General features: G+C 37.4%; 1 protein-coding gene across 2 annotated transcripts in view; it reads right to left on the bottom strand.

Moving 5' to 3' along the window:
- wdr25 (WD repeat domain 25) overlaps window positions 1–18,738 on the bottom strand; it is an 80,502-nt gene that overhangs the window by 34,189 nt on the left and 27,575 nt on the right. The window contains exons 3-4 of one of the 2 annotated variants that reach the window (XM_002936588.5): window positions 6,393–6,540; window positions 461–591 (exon numbers count right to left, since the gene is read on the bottom strand). The exons of the other annotated variant lie outside the window; for it this stretch is intronic. Of the exons in view, the coding sequence (XP_002936634.1) occupies window positions 461–591; window positions 6,393–6,540 (279 nt within the window). The remainder of the gene's footprint in view (window positions 1–460; window positions 592–6,392; window positions 6,541–18,738) is intronic. 2 annotated transcript variants of the gene reach the window in all.

The following is an 18,738-nucleotide window of genomic DNA, read 5'->3' as shown; positions in this document are numbered from 1 at the left end:
CTTGGATGATTTCTTGAACAAGCATAATATCCAAGGTTATTGTGATCTACCGTCAGTAAAGGTATTGGTACATAGTTTATTTATGCAAGTGTGTAGATAGGTCTGTGTAAGTATGTGTATATATGTGCACTGGGGTTTTTTTGGAGATTGAACTTGACTGGACTTAATGGTCTTTTTTCACCCCAATTTAACTATGTAACTATGTAATATATACACATTGCATAGATTCTATTATCCTACCACACTGAAAGATCATGCTGTCATGCCTTCATATCTCCTAATATTTAATTATACACCCTGCAGAGAATGTTGCAAACCCCATGAAAGCATATTGTCAAGATGATCTGTGTAGTATAAAATGTCACTAAGAAAATTACTATTTCCAGAATAATTCATTTCCTCAAGCTCACCATTGAATGTATTAAGCAAGCCAATGTATAAACAGTTGGAACCACTGTACCTTATCTGTCCTCATATCCCAGGCTCTCAGCGCAGGAGAAAATCCACCACATACACAAAGATTATGATCATTTGGGTGAAACCGAACTACTCCAATCTTAAATTCATTTCTTGCATTAAACAATGCTTTGCCTAAAAAGAAATAGTGATTTAATAATTAGTCAAAAAAAAGACGTATTAGCAGATGTTTCAAATAAAGCCCTTTGCAATTTTTTTTTTATTGTTAAAGCAGGACAAACATAACTGTCGGCTAGCTGTGTTGTGCTCCAGCACATAATTATGAGCAAATTGCATTCAGTATATCTTTTAGCGCAAACTCTCACTGTGTAGCTGGACTCATTTAATTTCCCTAAGGGAAAAAATACCAATATATTAGAAGAGGGCAAAGTGGTTGCTATGGCTACACTACTTAAGATATAATTATGTACAGAAATATTAGCACGAGTCACTAGTTACATACAAAAAGTTTATTAACAAAAACCTTTGGCACGTTGCTTGACAATGTCAGAAAGTTGAATAGTTCTGAATCCAGAGCAATTGAAAGGGTTTTAAATGCTAATTATAACATGCGGGAACAGAGATATATTCTGTTGTCACTACTCCCTCCCCTTCTGATTTGCTTCTCAGACACCATTTAAAAAATGTAAAATTCATATGTATGATCTCTGAAGCTGTTTTTACATGTTGAAAAGATACACACTATCTCTAGTGGCAACTATGCCTTGCAGAACCAAGGCATCATTTAGCTGAGCAAAATAAACTTTACTTATTATACTGTATTAATTATTTAAATCTTGTTTCCTTCAGTCTTGGAATTCACAATCACAATAAGTAGACTGCCTCCATTTTGTGGGCACTATTAAAGCAAGTTTTGTATCACCCCAAAATCTTATGTATGTTCCAGAATGAAAAAACTTTTCTTTTCTTTTTTTTTTTTACAGCTTTTATGTCTGGGTAACAGGTCCCCTTGAATCAACTCCTCACTGCACTGTGTGTTTATTAACACTGGAGACAAGCATTACTGGTGATACTGCCCATAGCAACCAATCAGCAGGTAGATTTGACCAGTCACCTACAAGCTGGAAAATAAAAGCAAAAATCTGATTGGTTGCTATGGGCAATACCACTGCTGATGGTTGTCTCCAGTGTTAATAAATAGACCCCTGAGGTTGCATAACCCATGGCACTTAAGCAGGAGCATGTCTCAGCTATGACCATACCATACCATCTTAGTTACCTGCACCCCAAGAATGTTCGATTAACATTCTGTGCAACCAAGAGGGCAACAGAAAGAATGCAACATTTGAGGACTGCAAATATGCCTCTAGGCTATGCAGCCCAGACTTGTGGCAGCAGGCTAAGCACATTTGGGAAAGAATCCTGTTTGTAAGATAATAAGTATAGTAGGGGAAATGGTGAAAACAACAAGATGGCCAGCACGTGGTCCTTAGTTGTAGCATAATTAAACTTCAGCCCATTCCGACAAATGAATTATGTTCAACAACTGAACAACAGTTGAAGGTATAGTCTATTTTCCCAACCACCCACTTCTAAAGATGGCATTCATGGATTGCCTCATCATACACAAATACATATAAACATGGTAACATAATACTATTTGCAACAAACTAATTCTAACTAAGTTGTTAACAAACCAAAGCTGACTTTTTTGACTAATTTCAAATCCTATGTTGCCATTTAATAAAACAAGACACTGGAACAGAAAAGTTAATGGTGTGTGTAAAATTAGATATAATCAAATCTGACCACAGTAAGTGTGATTTAGGTCTGGAAAGAAAATAATCAGTGAGAAATTAAAGGTTTAATGATTTAAATCTGCACAGTGAGAATTTTTAATCCCCTGAGGACAAAATCTAAATTTTATACTAAAAATTAAAACCTCTTGCATTACATGAGACTTGCTGGTGGATACAGGGTCAGACTGGGCCAACAGAACACTGGGAAAAAAGCCAGTGGTCCCCACCAGCCCAGACCCCAAGCCCAGTCGGCCTCCCTCCCCAGATCGCATCTACTTATGCACACTCGGGGTGAGGGACGGGGCCCCTGTGTGGGGGGCATGTGCGCTTGGCAAGGGACAGCCCGGTGGGCCTGCACACCTCCAGCTGGCCCTAGGTGGCTATATACAGTAGTTTCATAAATACTGGAGGGCAATATTCACTATAGCACAGGCTCAAACCAGTTGCTTAGTAAAGCTGGGAGTTTACAGGCAATCAAGGTCTGCCAAATCAGTCATTCCAGAACAATTTATTGGTAGTTACAATTTCATAGACGGTGGAAATTGTCTTAGGTGCTCCTTAACAAGACCAACAGACCTTAGTTAAAAAAAAAAAAAAAAAAAAAAAGAAAGGTTATGTTTGCACAGTGCATAAAAAGCTTTGGCAAAATCCAAAAAGATCACATTTATTGCACCCCCACTGTCCACCTTTTTACTAACCTCATCATAAAAAGCAATCATATTTGTCTGACGTGACCTATCCCTCATGCTTATTATTACTTATTACAAATCTCCAGAACATAATATTAAATGCAATACCTTAAAGGGGCGGTTTTTAAATTTTAATATGTACATGTATGGGATCCCTTATCCGGAAACCCATTATCCAGAAAGTTCCGAATTACAGAAAGCCCATCTCCCATAGACTCTATTATAAGCAAATAATTCTAATTTTTAAAAATGATGTTCTCTTTTCTCTGTAATAATAAAACACTATCTTGTACTTGATCCCAACTAAGATATAATTAAACCGTATTGGGTGCAAAACAGTCCTATTGGGTTTATTCAAAATTTAAATGATTTATAGCAGACTTAAGTCATGGAGATCCAAATTACAGAAAGATCCCTTATCCGTAAAACCCCAGGTCCCGAGCATTCTGGATAACAGGTCCCATACCTGTAATAGAAAAAGTCCTATTCCGAGCAACTTTGCAATTGGTGTTCATTTTTTTTTTTATAGTTTTTTTTTTATTATTATTATTTGCCTTCCTCTTCTACATCTTCCCAACTTCCAAATGGTTACTGACCCCATTAGCTAAAAAAAAAATTGCTCTGCAACTTTTTATTACTTATCTTTCTTTTCAGACCCCTTACTATTTATATTCCAATTTCTCATTCAAACTACTGTTGCTAAGATAAACAAGACCCTAGCAATCATATACTGTAGCTGCTAAAATTCCAGACTGGAACAGAACAAAACTAAATAAACTAAACAACTAAAATAACTAAAAAACATGAATAAAAAAAAATGAAAACCAACTGAAATTGTCTCAGAATAACAATATCTATATCACACTTAAAGTTAACTTCAAGGTGAACAACCCCTTTTAACCAACTTTCAGCAACAGATGTCAAACTTGGGCCTATAACTGACTGCCATATTGAGAATGTAATTTGTTTTTAAATATTAAAAATATATCAGCTTTCCTCTAGCCCACACTGGTACCATACTTGTACCATAGTAGATAAAAAGTGAGAAATTTTTATTAAAAAAATTGCCTGCCTAAAACTAAACTCTGCATAATAAAGTATATTCCTTGGTCCCTTATTCATATTAATTTTGCTTAAACATTGAAAGTATCATACTCCATGTCAGTCACTGACAGCTTAGCTGAGCCATATGTACCTTTACAGAGCAGGTCCTGTAACACTGACTCCTCTATTCTATAAATTAAGGAGGAAAATCGATTAAGTGCTTTTGATTTTTCAGAGTCTTTGCAATCAAAAATATCTTATAATTAATTATATTATAATTATTCTAATTAATAATGAATGCAGCCACACTCCTTATAATATATGACAAAGCAGCTCTCAAAAGAACTGACCTAACTCATTTCACAGAATTTTTTGGGTTGTATTAAATTAAGAATCCGCAAATTATAAAACACTACAAATATTTCAAACTAAAGATTCTGGCATAATAGAGACAATGTACAGGCTTCACAGAGGATGAACATGACATATTTCATTAACTGAAACACTGTCTACTACTCTCAACAAATTATGACAGCTGTACACTGTCCTCATTTCAATCTCTTATCTTAACAGGCACATTAGGAAAAGAGTAGATATCTCCTCACATCTGTTTAGACACCATTTGGTTTGTTTTACCAAGAGATTGCTCCCATAAGATATTTTAGATCTCTGAATAAGAAGAAGTAAAGGAACTGTGACTAACTGCTCTTCTTTTAAGTGTTCTCGAAACAGTTGTGGATTTGGAGTAATAAATAGGAGGTGGCACCACGAGTGCAGAGACTATCGGTGTCTGTAGGTGTCTGACAGTTCCTGCTAGGACTCTCATGCACATGTGTCCAGTGTCGCTGCCATCACAAGTGTCATTTTTGGTGCTCTCAATCTCTTGTGGCAAGTTTTGCTCACTTGTGCAATGCACTTAAATAGGTACAAGGCCTCACATCCTTTCCTATCATTGCCCATCAGCTACTGGGGCCTTTCCCTGCTGTTGCTGAACTCTGCTTGTTTCCCAGATTTGTTACTTGCTGGTTGTCTATTGAACTCATGCCTGACTCCATTTATGAACCTTGCTGCCTGCCTCTGACCTGGGCCATGCCATGCTCAGAGTACTCTTATGATAGGACTAATTATAAGTGCTCTCAAGATAAGTGACATGTGTTATGCTTTGGGGAAACAAACATCCCAGAGGGTGCTCAGGTTACATTTCATGTAATTATTTAATGTTATCAGCAGTAAATGAACTGCTAATACCATGAAATATATAAAAATATAAGAGCACTCTGGGAAATGTTAGGACCAGGACTTTTAACAACAGCAAGGCCTGTGATAGGCAGGAGTAAGCTGTTCCACCCCCAGTACAAGGCAAAAATGGGCACCAAGAACCAGCTTATGTGCCATTGAAACCTATAACGTAATGTATATAAACTCTGATATGACAATCACATGGCACACCATGACACAACATGTAACAGCATGCATTTAAAGAGCTATTTAAATGAAATATTTGGGCAGGGCAACCATGTTTATTTTTCTCTGCATCATTTAAATGGCAATTAAAAATAAATAGAGGCGTTTCAGTAAACATGAGGAATTTCAATTTCATGGATGTTGCTATTCAGAATATAATTAGTGATCGGAAAGGGATGTCACAACTGGGCACAAAAAGGTGATATAAGTAAAAAAGTACATGAGAGTGCACATTGTGAAGTAATAACAGTATTACACCATTTTTTTTTTGTAAAACATGGTTACCAGATCACAGATCAGGGACAGGTCTAAAAAATCCATCCAATTTACTTTACAAGGAATAAGTGCAGCTCTGCAACATGCGTTTAGTATATTTCACAACACAGGGCAAATGTGGATACAAACATGTGTAAGGGCTAGAGTTGGCAACAATTCTGGGGGAAACAATACCAGCCTTCCTATATTTCCCTATTTCCTCCCTTTCCCATTTGCATTAAGCATTCAGGTTCAGTCTTAGAAATACAGGTTGTTTTTTCTTGTGCTCATGATCAGGGGCGTATGTATAAGCAGCCCCCTATAAAGCCTCCAGCCTCTGCCATGGATTTCCATAAGAAATCCGGCAATGGAGCTGGGGGGTGAGGGGGGTAGGGGGAGTTGCAGACTTTGTGGAAGTGATGCCATTCATGCTGCATATGATGTCACTTCCACGACGATGGTGCGTGTTTAGGTGCGTGTTTAGGTGCGTGTTTAGGTCCGGTGCTAAGGCAGCACCGGACCTAAATATGCCCGTCTGTAAAGTTTTGCCAAGAAATTATTAAAACTGCTGAAAAATTTGTGAAAAGAAGAAAAACTATGTGATTGCAATGTTTTTCTTACTTGGCAAAATTTTTGCCATGGCGAATTTTCACAGTAGTTTCAAAAAAACATTTCACAGCGAATCCATACCTGGTGAATAAAAATCACTCATCACTAAACTCACCTGTTTCAACGTCTGTCAAATATAGCATGGAATCAAATCCTCCACTCAGGATTTTTTGGCCACATGCAGACCACTGTGAATCACGAACTGCCCCACTGTGGTGTGAGAAAGTGTTTAAACACTTTCCTGAATCAACACCATTCCAGATCTGAAATATATTAACCAAATATATACATAAGGCAATATTGTAAATGCATGAATATCAAAGAGAACACAAAACCTGCCCAAGTTTGGGAAACTGCTGTGTATAAAGGACTACAACCTTTCCAGCACACCTTGCTACCTATACAAGGGCAGCTGAAGGTATGGTTCCACCGGGCCTGTATTTTACATGCCTAGCTGGTCAAAATTATACTTAATGCCAGTTTTATTAATAGGAAAAATAATGAAAACCTAGCCAGTATTTTTTTTCCAGAACTGTTGGTAACTCTAGCTGCAGCTTAATCTAAATGAAGCCTATAAGTACCAGGATATTTTCTTAGCTCTTATTATGAAATTTTATATAATGTTAACATTAAATAATATAGCAGTAATTTTTGTGGACACTGGAAACCCTAACTATAAAGTTATTATTAGTGTATCAAATGTGTAAGGCCTGAGTCTTTGCAATGACAATCATCTAATGCAGAGGTGAAAAACTATTGACAACTGCAGAAAAGAGAACTGGGAGAAAAGTACAACAGTTTCAATTTAAAACATTTTCCCTAAATAAAAGGCTGGGCAGTGAGCCATTTCTTTTAAATAACCATCAGTTCTCATCTGCCTCAGCACCCTTTTTGTGCAGGTTCCTGAACAAGGGGTGGCGCAATCATCTGATCTGTATTTCTTTTAATTTTTGTACTATAGCCAATCATAAGGATTGCAGGATTGCACCTAGCCTAACCCTATTGTAACTGATGAACACAGACTTGTACAGAATAGGTGCCAGGTTGTCAGATCTTCAAAGTATCCCTGGCCAGGGGGCTGCTTAAAAGCTAATTAAAAAACTGACCGATTTTAAGTTATACTGCAACAGGCAATATAATGACCATGAAAAGATATTTGAAGACAAAATTAATGAATGTAAAAGAGCCTGATTAAATTAAAAAAAAAAAAAGATTTTAAAAAGCCCATAATTGTTCAGCAACTCTGTACAGTGACACTAGAGATGTGGCAGTTGCATAAAGCAAAAAGGACCATAACAAGTGAATAAATAGGGCACTACTTGTGAGAGTTTAAAGCCTCATTAATATTAAACTGAATATAAACTTTGGTTCCTCATTCACACGCAGGATGGAATGGGATGGCTGTTACTTAGGCATGAACAGAACAACATTAAGATGTTTTTGCATAAAATAAATAATTTAAACATTCATTTTGCTTCTACACTTGGTTAAAGAACAAAATGTACTTGCTGACAATAAAAATGCCTTACAAATTGAAATGAAATTATAAGGAAGCTGCTTTCATCAAATGCTGGAAGAATAACAATGAGGTTTTCCAGACTTCTTGAATAAGTTATCAGAAAGTGATATCTTTTAATAGAAAAATCACTATTCAGAAGCTTTAAAAATAAAACAACACCTCCATATTTTAATACTGGTGATTATCAGTAATATAAACTACAGTATATATAAAGCAATAGTTGACTGAATGGTCCAACAGAAAGCTAATATAGTACACCAACAGTAGAATTTTGCCTCTCAAGGAAAATTAAAGAGATTACATGCCTGCAATTGCAATACAACACTGGCACTGCATCAGATAAGCAACTGGCTAAAAGGCATTTGCTTTGAGCACCCCCAACCGCTTCAAGAAGAAACAGGAAGACTATACTCCCATGGGGCCTGGGGTATCATCACTGAGGGGTGTCTAACATTTGGCATCGCCCAGCGATTGAACCATACTTCCCAACATTTGAAAAGAGGGGCAAAAATAAATAGCATATTTAGTGCGGTGAGCATTTTTTGACCACACCCCCTAAATACCACTCCCATATTTACAAAATTTGGCAGGTTATTTAAAGTTTGAACACATTTCTTTGGGTTTGGTGTCATGTTTTATGTGTTATTGCAGTTTTGGTAAGAAAAAGGGTGAAATTGCCTTTTAAGCCTCACTGCCCCAATAGGCCTGTTTAGCTTATTAGTTACAAATGTATCTAAGTGCAGGTGTAGCCTAAGTTACTTATTTAATTAAGTTTGAGAAGCTTTATATCTTTTTTAGCGTTCAGTGCAGGACATCAAAAAGAAATGAGGGATTTTTCAGCAAAAATCCAGGACTGTGGGCTGAGCTGTTAAAATCGGCACTGTCCCGTGAAAATCGGGACAGTTGGGAGGTATGTTGAACCTTTCCTTTTCCTTTAAGTGTGGTTACTCATGTCAACCAATCAGGAATTATGTCTGGTCAGTTTAATATAAAATGCTGAACGAGCTCTGCAAAGAAAATTCCCATAATGCCACGCTCCTGCACCAAGACCCTTGTACATGCACAGTTTGTAAGATTATGAGAAATGAGAAAGCGGGGGGAGGAAGTTCTTAGCATTCTTGAGGGAGGGGGGAGCAAGAGAGGAGAGAGAGGAGAGAACTGCACAGACTCTGGCACAGGAAAAAAAGAGAGACAAGAAATCTTTTTTCTTTTGATAGAGGACTCAATGCAGCATTTCTGTAAGTGCTTATGGCTGTATTTACATAGACCTTTCTGGTAAAGCTTACTTAGTTTTTACCTTTCCCTCTCCTTTAATAAATAATCCACACAGTCAAAAGGAGAAAAAGGAAGAAAACATTTTCTAGGCTAGAAACTAAACTGCACCAGCGCAGTAGCACATAGATAACTGGCTGCAGCAGTGGAGAAGTTTGCAAAATGAGTAGGAGGCCCCTGAAGTGGCAGCCCCGGGGGGTCCCTGACACCCAAATACAAAACTGCTGGTTGCTACACAGGTGCCATTTAAAACCCACATTTAAAAAAAAAAAAAAAAAAAAAAAAGCTCCCTGTGCACAGGTTTCTTGCCACACTCCTGATGCAAGTATATTGTCTCTAAATTAAGCTGGCTTCCCAGAAAACAAACTTAAAACTAGGCAAGCAGATACATCTGTTTACAATGTATCAGGATTACATTGCAAGTAATTACTTGGCTATGTGCTGCCTGCTTATGAGAGTTATTTGTTTTAATTCAATCCCGTAGGTAGAATTAAGATATCAGTCTACTACAGAGATGGATCATCTAATGAGTTCTGAATCCTCCCTGGCACAAAAGAGATAAAGAAAAATGAAAAACAGTCCTTTGGGGAGGATAATTCATTCTATGTTCAATAAAGGCTTTTCTTTCCTCAACCCTCTTTTCCCATCACTAGAGTGAGATATACTATAACATAGCAGCCATGTTAGTTTGCATTATGCATTGCCAGGGCAGAGATGTGAATGAAAGCTGCTCTTTATAAAGCAGACAATCCGTTACTTTCATGTCACCCAGTGGCCACAATATATTTCTCCATAAAATTCCCAGTGACACAAAATATCAATTTATAGACAGCTGCTATGGTGGCTGTAGTAACTCAAACACAAATACGCTTATGTGTGACTTCAAACTATGGGAAATAAAAGATATTTTTTTAGTATCGTGTTTCCATGTTAACAGACCTCAGCTTAATTACAGAAAATGAAGTTAATAATCTTTAGTCAGTACTGTATAATATAGGTGGCAGAAAAGTTCTAGCATTTAGTTTTTTGAATTGCCTGTGTCTGGTTCTATTTTATATCTGATTCATTACACTGTTCTTATAGTATTAAAGAACTGTGAAAGTCCCACAGACCACTAGGCAGACAGAGGTGGAGATAATGTCCTTGTGCAGAAGGAACAATTTTTTTGTATATAAAGCACTGTTTCTAAATTGAAACTTCTAGCAGAGTAAAAGTCCCCTTCAAGTGTTTGCAATTTTGCCGGATTTGGCAAAGCACTGCAAACATATCAATCTAACTTGCTGTTTGATACAAAAAGCAAGGCAAGAAGGTTGTCACATATAAGGGTTCATTTACTAACCTAGTGTAATATCCAAGATGCAAATAGTAGCCTGTACTTTGCACCTTGTAACCTATGCAGCAAAGTGGAACCAACTCGCATTTCAGTGCAAGCTGAATGTACAGAAGAGGGTGTATTTAAGCGACTATCTTTATGAATAGGAGACAACTTTATGCTATTTAGCACCCCATTTTACACTTGCATGATTAAATGCCCTGAAAAGTTCTCAGTCATCTGGCACAGTGGCCATTGGGAAACGAGGGTCAACCCTATACATCCACAACATCTGATGCAATTTCTCACAGTTTACTGACTGCTGGCAGAGCCCACATTGCATTTCATACATCTGCATATGTAATTATTACTCTAAAACTGACAACAATAAGTTAGTTTCCTGCAATGATACTCAAGTACACTTTCAAGTGAATAGAGACATGCTGCTGAACATGATTAGGTTTCTTTCTGTCATGAAACGACATAAACACTATTTAGCTTCATTAAAAAATATGAAGTGTTGTTACGGATAGCATCTCCTACAAAGTATTTATGCTATAATATCTTACCCCAAGACTGAAGGCAACATGCCTGATTATGTGCTTGTTGCTAATGTTCTTGAAGTACTTGCACATTTAGAAAATTACCAGCTCAGCATATGAACAGCAGAATTACATTCAAAAGAATGAAAAGGGGAAACGGTGTGTGGCTGTGAGCCCTGTTTGATGCTGAAAATACATTTGGTAAGTGCAAAGGAAGAGATGTTAAACATGTTTAAGGCCTAAAAAATTAGAATGTGCATTTAGAACCTATAAAGCTGTGTTGGAACTATGTAACAATGTTGTCAGTCGTTCTATTAAAGGAACAAATCAGACCTGTGGTTCTATAGCACTGGGCCAGAACTATTACTCTTATATGGGAATGTAGTTCATTTCCATGTACTGCTATTTCATCAGGACCAAACATAAATAAGTATGTACAGGAACGCATATTCAGGACAGTGATGGCTTCTGAAGCCTGGCATGAAAGCTAATGAGAGCTACAGATAAGCATTCTAACAAAACACCAGGGTTCGTTTATCACCACAGTCTTAGTTGTGGCTGTGCAAAATGAACGCAGTTCTTGTGCATATCGGCACCATTCATTAAAGGTATTTGTGTCAACATGCACTCCTATCACTTCCGTAAAGTTGTGCTCAGTGCTACCTTCTTTAACAAATCGAATACTGTTGCACCTATTGACTAATTGGAACCCTGGTTCTTACAGCAGCCTGTGTCAATAGGTGCAGATGCCCCCAAAAGAATTGAGCACACGTCAAATGCTGGACGTGACATCTACTGGGATTAGAACATTTTCTGCATAATTGCATCTGATTCACACTGTGGGGTAAATGCCCCTGGAAACTGCAATGATGCTGGGATTGCACCGGCAATTAGAGGTCTGCTGTGCAAATGTAAATGAACCTGTTACTGAAATACTATTTATAAGAATAGTGATTTTCTGTTCATTTGCATCACTAAATTAGCTCATAAGCAGCCACATAGAGCTCTGTCCATCTGTTGGCTGAAGTAACCTAACATTTATATGCTACCTTGGTTTGTGTGCCTCATATTAACCAGGGGGGTTGTGTGTCCTTGGTATGTTTGCCTCATATAGGTCCAGGGCCGGATTTCTATCCTGGGCGCCCCGAGGCCGCCCCTGTGGGTATCCCCCCGTGCGCATGTGCGAACGCGCCCCCCCAGTGCGCATGCGCAACGCGCCATCTCCCCATTGCGCATGCGCGAACGGTCCTTTAAACTCCCATACGGAGCAGTGGGGAGAGGTCCCGACTGCTCCGTATGGGAGCCAAATTTAAAAAAGTTGTTGCGGCGGGGCGGCATGCCGCCCCTAAACTTCTGCCGCCCTAGGCCTTTGTGGCCTCTCCACAAATCCGGGCCTGTATAGGTCAGATGGCAGAAGACAGGAAGTCTTTTATTTAGGATCATCCAATGGTACATCATTCCTGAAAATGGGTTATGTCATGTTCAGGGGTATAGTTTCCCTTTAAAGATACATTAGTCACAGGAGCAGTTGTTTGTGGGAAATAAAATGCTCTATTTTATAAATTCTTGATTTTAGAGAGTGGTGTGGAATCCAAAAATATGGCAGATGGGTGCACAAGTAATACATTTGGGTACATGAAATATATAATACAGTATAAAAAGAAAGAATAGAGAGGGGGAATAAGACCTAATGTAAGGTAACATATAACTGACACATATTGCAGATGATTTACTAGAGCAGGTTGCACTGAATATGCAGTTTTGGAAGAAGAAAGAGAAAGTTCCCAAGACCAAAATTGAGAGCAAACAATACTTTTACATTAGATGGAAAAAATGTCATCCAAATATTTCATCCTCTACCCATTCTGGCTCCATATATTATTATTATTATTATTAACATTTATTTATAAAGCACCAACATATTCCACAGCGCTGTACAATAAGTCTCTAAATTAGAGCTATAAAAAAAAACGGTGTTGGGAGAATAAGAACAACTGCATTTTGTAGAAAATACAGTTTTTACTGCTGCCTTATGACTGGGTCTCGTGATCAATAGCACTCTCCTCCCTCCTTTTTATTTATTTATACAGCGAACCCTCAATTTTACATGCTGATTTTAATTTTTTCCTCATTTTACACCATTTTTTTGGTCCCTTTAATATACAATGCATAATGCATTTCCTTGATTTTACATTTTCCTGTATTTTATACCATTTTTTTCTGGTTCCCTGAAAAACTTGAAATGGGGGTTCTACTGTATATATTGAAATAGATTATAAATGTTTTGGTATTCAAGTAGTCAAATTACCGGGGGTTTGACAAAAATTGTGAAATGTGGTTTTATAGGGGGACTGTTAGTGAAGTTGTCGCCTACAACTTCAGTTACATAAATGCAATTAAAAATAGGATTCTTTACGTTAATGTAGAATATCTGCTAAAATATGGGTTAAATTGCCTTCAAATAGAAAATTAAATGAGCTGAAAATCCCAGTCTTCCAAGAGAAGAGATAAATAAGCCATTTAAGCCAGAAGTCCCCAAAGCATTGTACATATTTTTAAGTCAAATTTCAAGCTAACCTTATATAATTATTTGACAATGCATCATACACACTTCAAAATCTTCATGCTTTTGCTGCTGTCAAAATTGCATTAATTGGTTAGAAGCTTATTTTTTTTTCAGTCAAATGTATTATCTATTGCAGGAAAATAATTACAGTTACCTCGTTTGATGGGTTCAGCTATGCAATTATGTAAAAGCATTTCAAACTATAATGGTTGTGTTAAAGATACATCACACACAAAGGAAAAGGCTGCAGAAAATTAGATATATGTAGAACAGTTATAGTGAGGCTGGTTATTGCCAGGAAGAAACATTAAAGAACATATTTAGAAATATATGTGCATGATTGCAGGTGCCAATAGCAACCTATCAGTTGTCTGCTCTATTTTCTATCTTTTAGTTTACTGGTTTATTTGTGAACCAATCTGAACAAGTTCAGAGGGGACCAGGGTGCAATCAGTTTAAGAGATGAATATAATACACAATTGGATCAAGACAAATAGAATAGAGAATTCTGTTGGCTGATTCTATGGAATAGAAAGTAATAATTTCACAAAACAATCACAAGGGCAACTCATCTCAACCAGTTTCCATTTGATCCAGTTATTCAGCGCTTTGGGAAGTTGACATGCACATTAGAAGCTTCATATTTGCTTTTTTAGGGGAACTGAGGAGTTGAACCACCAAAATGTAATTAAAGGCCTCCCAAAACACATTTACAAATGCTGTTGAACTGAGCATTTTTGTCAAAAACCTCAACTTTTCAGCTTTGCAGCTTGCAAAGAAGGTGCCACATTAGTTAAATTCTATCCTGCTAAAGGTGTGGGACAGTCGCAGCTAGCTGATGAACAAATCGTGAACTAATGAAACCTTTTTTCAGTAATAAAGAGGCACAAGAGGTGAGGTTGCTAAGGCTAACCAGTAAACATTTACCCAACTTTTTAGGTAAGTGTCTTGCACTGCATGTCACATAAATGCGCGTATACCAATAAATAACTCATCAGTATATACAGGTGAGAACAGGAACCAAGGAACTTTAAAACAAAACATATAAATCTATATTCTTTATTTATGTGATTTATTCTGTGAAAAGTGGCTGCCAAAATGAGGAGATCAAAACAGAGGAAGGAATGCCCAGTCTAATAGCCAATAAGGATGAAATATTAAATTTAATTATATATACTGTCTTGAATACCTTTTGAACTAAAGAAAAGTGAGCAAACACATTCTGGAAATTATAAAGAATGATGGTAAAAAGTGGGTTTTCCCCAGGAGGTAAGAAGAAAACAACACCATTGGATGCACTCCTGCAAGTACATGTACTCCCACAGAATACAATTATACTTGAGGGTTGAACCTTAAGTTTACCATAGGAAGTTTGGCTGTTATTACTGTATGAGCAGATGATGCAGTAACACAGCCTACCCAGAAGCAGAACCCTCCCACAGAACAAAGCACATGGCTCTTCACAGCCTATGGGCTGTGAACTTGGCCTAAAATGGCTTAGAACTTTACTAGGTTTGAAGGAACATTGAGAGGTGAATATTTTAGAAATTAACAATACACAGAAAAAAAACAGAATTAAACTGCCCATATACAGTATACAACAGGGATTGGAGATGATATTTGGAAATACTGTATGCAATATACAACCCGGATTCCAAAAAAGTTGGGACACTAAACAAATTGTGAATAAAAACTGAACGCAATGATGTGGAGGTGCCAACTTCTAATATTTTATTCAGAATAGAACATAAATCACGGAACAAAAGTTTAAACTGAGAAAATGTACCATTTTAAGGGAAAAATATATTCAGAATTTCATGGTGTCAACAAATCCCAAAAAAGTTGGGACAAGGCCATTTTCACCACTGTGTGGCATCTCCCCTTCTTCTTACAACACTCAGCAGACGTCTGGGGACCGAGGAGACCAGTTTCTCAAGTTTAGGAATAGGAATGCTCTCCCATTCTTGTCTAATACAGGCCTCTAACTGTTCAATCGTCTTGGGCCTTCTTTGTCGCACCTTCCTCTTTATGATGCGCCAAATGTTCTCTATAGGTGAAAGATCTGGACTGCAGACTGGCCATTTCAGTACCCGGATCCTTCTCCTACGCAGCCATGATGTTGTGATTGATGCAGAATGTGGTCTGGCATTATCTTGTTGAAAAATGCAGGGTCTTCCCTGAAAGAGATTACGTCTGGATGGGAGCATATGTTGTTCTAGAACCTGAATATATTTTTCTGCATTGATGCTGCCTTTCCAGACATGCAAGCTGCCCATGCCACACGCACTCATGCAACCCCATACCATCAGAGATGCAGGCTTCTGAACTGAGCGTTGATAACAACTTGGGTTGTCCTTGTCCTCTTTGGTCCGGATGGCATGGCGCCCAGATTTCCAAAAAGAACTTTGAATCGTGACTCGTCTGACCACAGAACAGTCTTCCATTTTGCCACACTCCATTTTAAATGATCCCTGGCCCAGTGAAAACGCCTGAGCTTGTGGATCTTGCTTAGAAATGGCTTCTTCTTTGCACTGTAGAGTTTCAGCTGGCAATGGCGGATGGCACGGTGGATTGTGTTCACTGACAATGGTTTCTGGAAGTATTCCTGAGCCCATTCTGGGATTTCCTTTACAGTAGCATTCCTGTTTGTGGTGCAGTGTCGTTTAAGGGCCCGGAGATCACGGGCATCCAGTATGGTTTTACGGCCTTGACCCTTACGCACAGAGATTGTTCCAGATTCTCTGAATCTTCGGATGATGTTATGCACAGTTGATGATGATAGATGCAAAATCTTTGCAATTTTTCGCTGGGTAACACCTTTCTGATATTGCTCCACTATCTTTCTGCGCAACATTGTGGGAATTGGTGATCCTCTACCCATCTTGGCTTCTGAGAGACACTGCCACTCTGAGAAGCTCTTTTTATACCCAATCATGTTGCCAATTGACCTAATTAGTGTAATTTGGTCTTCCAGCTCTTCGTTATGCTCAAATTTACTTTTTCCAGCCTCTTATTGCTACTTGTCCCAACTTTTTTGGGATTTGTTGACACCATGAAATTCTGAATCAACATATTTTTCCCTTAAAATGGTACATTTTCTCAGTTTAAACTTTTGTTCCGTGATTTATGTTCTATTCTGAATAAAATATTAGAAGTTGGCACCTCCACATCATTGCGTTCAGTTTTTATTCACAATTTGTTTAGTGTCCCAACTTTTTTGGAATCCGGTTTGTATATTGCATACAGTATTTCCAAATATCATCTCCAATCCCTGTTGTATACTGTATATGGGCAGTTTAATTCTGTTTTTTTTCTGTGTATTGTTAATTTCTAAAATATTCACCTCTCAATGTTCCTTCAAACCTAGTAAAGTTCTAAGCCATTTTAGGCCAAGTTAATTATAGGCATGGAGAGACATGTGCTCTAAAAGGACATTAATCCCACAATAATATTATTTGAGTAAAATCAGTAAGAAGGGATGTGTGATAGATCTTTAATTAACATTACGCTATACAATTGCACATACAGACAGACTGACCTAGATCTAAAGTCACCAGTCTCCACCAAAATTTCGATGAATAAAAATGGTAATCAGGATACGGTGTTAAATTAACACATACAAATTAGCTAAAATTTTTCTGGAGTACCTGTAATACTTTTTTAATGTGTGATTAATAAAATTAGTTTACTCTTGTTAGAAACATATTTCTAATATATTTACATGTACAAGTAAACAAGTTTTCTCAGTTTACTTGTTATCCAGAATATTCGGGACCTGAGATTTCCAGATGAGGGGTCTTCTGGAAGTCTACTAAAAAATAATTTAAAAATATAATAAACTAATTTATTATATCTTAGTTGGCATCAACTACATGGTGCTGTTTTATTATTACAGAGAAAAAGGAAATCATTCTTAAAAATACTTCCTTCCCATAATTCAGAGCTTCCTAGATAACAGGTTTTCAGATAATGGATCCAATACCAGTGGTATAAATGCAGTAGCTGAGAAAACGGTATATAAAATGTATATGTGCTCAACTGATGAAGCAGTTTTCTATTATTAGTGATTTCTAGATCTACAGTGTGCTTTAGTGTGGGATTAATGCTGTCTGTCCACCTCATGCAGTGATATCAAATTATTGGTTCTATATTTAATTGCTCTCTCCATGAGTGGGATGTACCTAGGCAGCATGCAGGTTTTCTTAGATCTAAATGTAATTTTGCTATAGACATGTCAGTATGTGGCCTCAATGAAATCCTGTTTGGGGAGTAATTATGTTTTAGAAGTGTACAGAAGAATGTCTCAGGCATTCTGCTCCCTAAATAAAGAATTCAGCCTACTGATGAAGTAAAAAATAGAAAAGTTAATCACGTATTAACACCAGCTGTACCCTTAGTTATATCTATGTAATATCTTAGTTCTTCACCTTCTCCCGGACATTTCTGCCTGCATTCTTGCATTGTTACTTGTAACTCACAATATGACTGTTGTCTAAAAGTAAAAGATCACAAAGCTTTCAGTTTTCTCTCCAAACTCAGACTGATGTCCTTTTCATAGCTCTAGAATTGTGTAGCTCTTGTTTAGAGATGCACCAAATCCATACTTTTTAAATTCTGCCACAAAACAAACCAAATTAAAACCTACATATTCCAATTTGAGCATAATCAACAAATATTCTATGCACGCAAAATTTAACTTTACCCTGCCAACTGCATAAAAGAAAAAGGAAAAGGCTGAATCACTGCACAAATGCACAAATGTGTTAGATGCCCAACAGTTATTATCATTTTCTACCTCAAAGCCTGGGTTAGGCTCCTCTTCAATGAAAAATGCAATAGCCTAGAGTAGTATTTGAGTGATCACTGCACCACTAGCTTCTTCCCTGGCCCAGTTTGCTACAGACCACATAGATCCATCAGAAGGCTACTGAAAGAATGTTATGTGGACAGATGAGACCAAAATGGTTTTAATAAAAAGTGCCATGTTTGGCAAAAGGCAAATACTGCCTTCAATCATAGTAACCTTATTCCATTTGTGAAACAGGGTGGTGGCATTATCACGGTTTGGGCCTGCTTTGACGACTCTGGATTAGGACTGCTTGCTATCATTGATAGAACTATAAATTCTCAGTTGTACCAGTAAATTTTACAAGAAAATTTCAGGGTATTTGTCTATGAACTAAAGTGCATGAAAAAGTGGGTCATGCAGCAAGACAACGAACCTCAACACACAAGTCAATAAAGTTAAAG

This window comes from Xenopus tropicalis, chromosome 8 (genome assembly GCF_000004195.4).
Source record: "Xenopus tropicalis strain Nigerian chromosome 8, UCB_Xtro_10.0, whole genome shotgun sequence".
Lineage (NCBI taxonomy): Eukaryota > Metazoa > Chordata > Amphibia > Anura > Pipidae > Xenopus > Xenopus tropicalis.
Note: the sequence above shows the minus strand (reverse complement) of the source record. Positions and strands in the feature narration are given on the sequence as shown.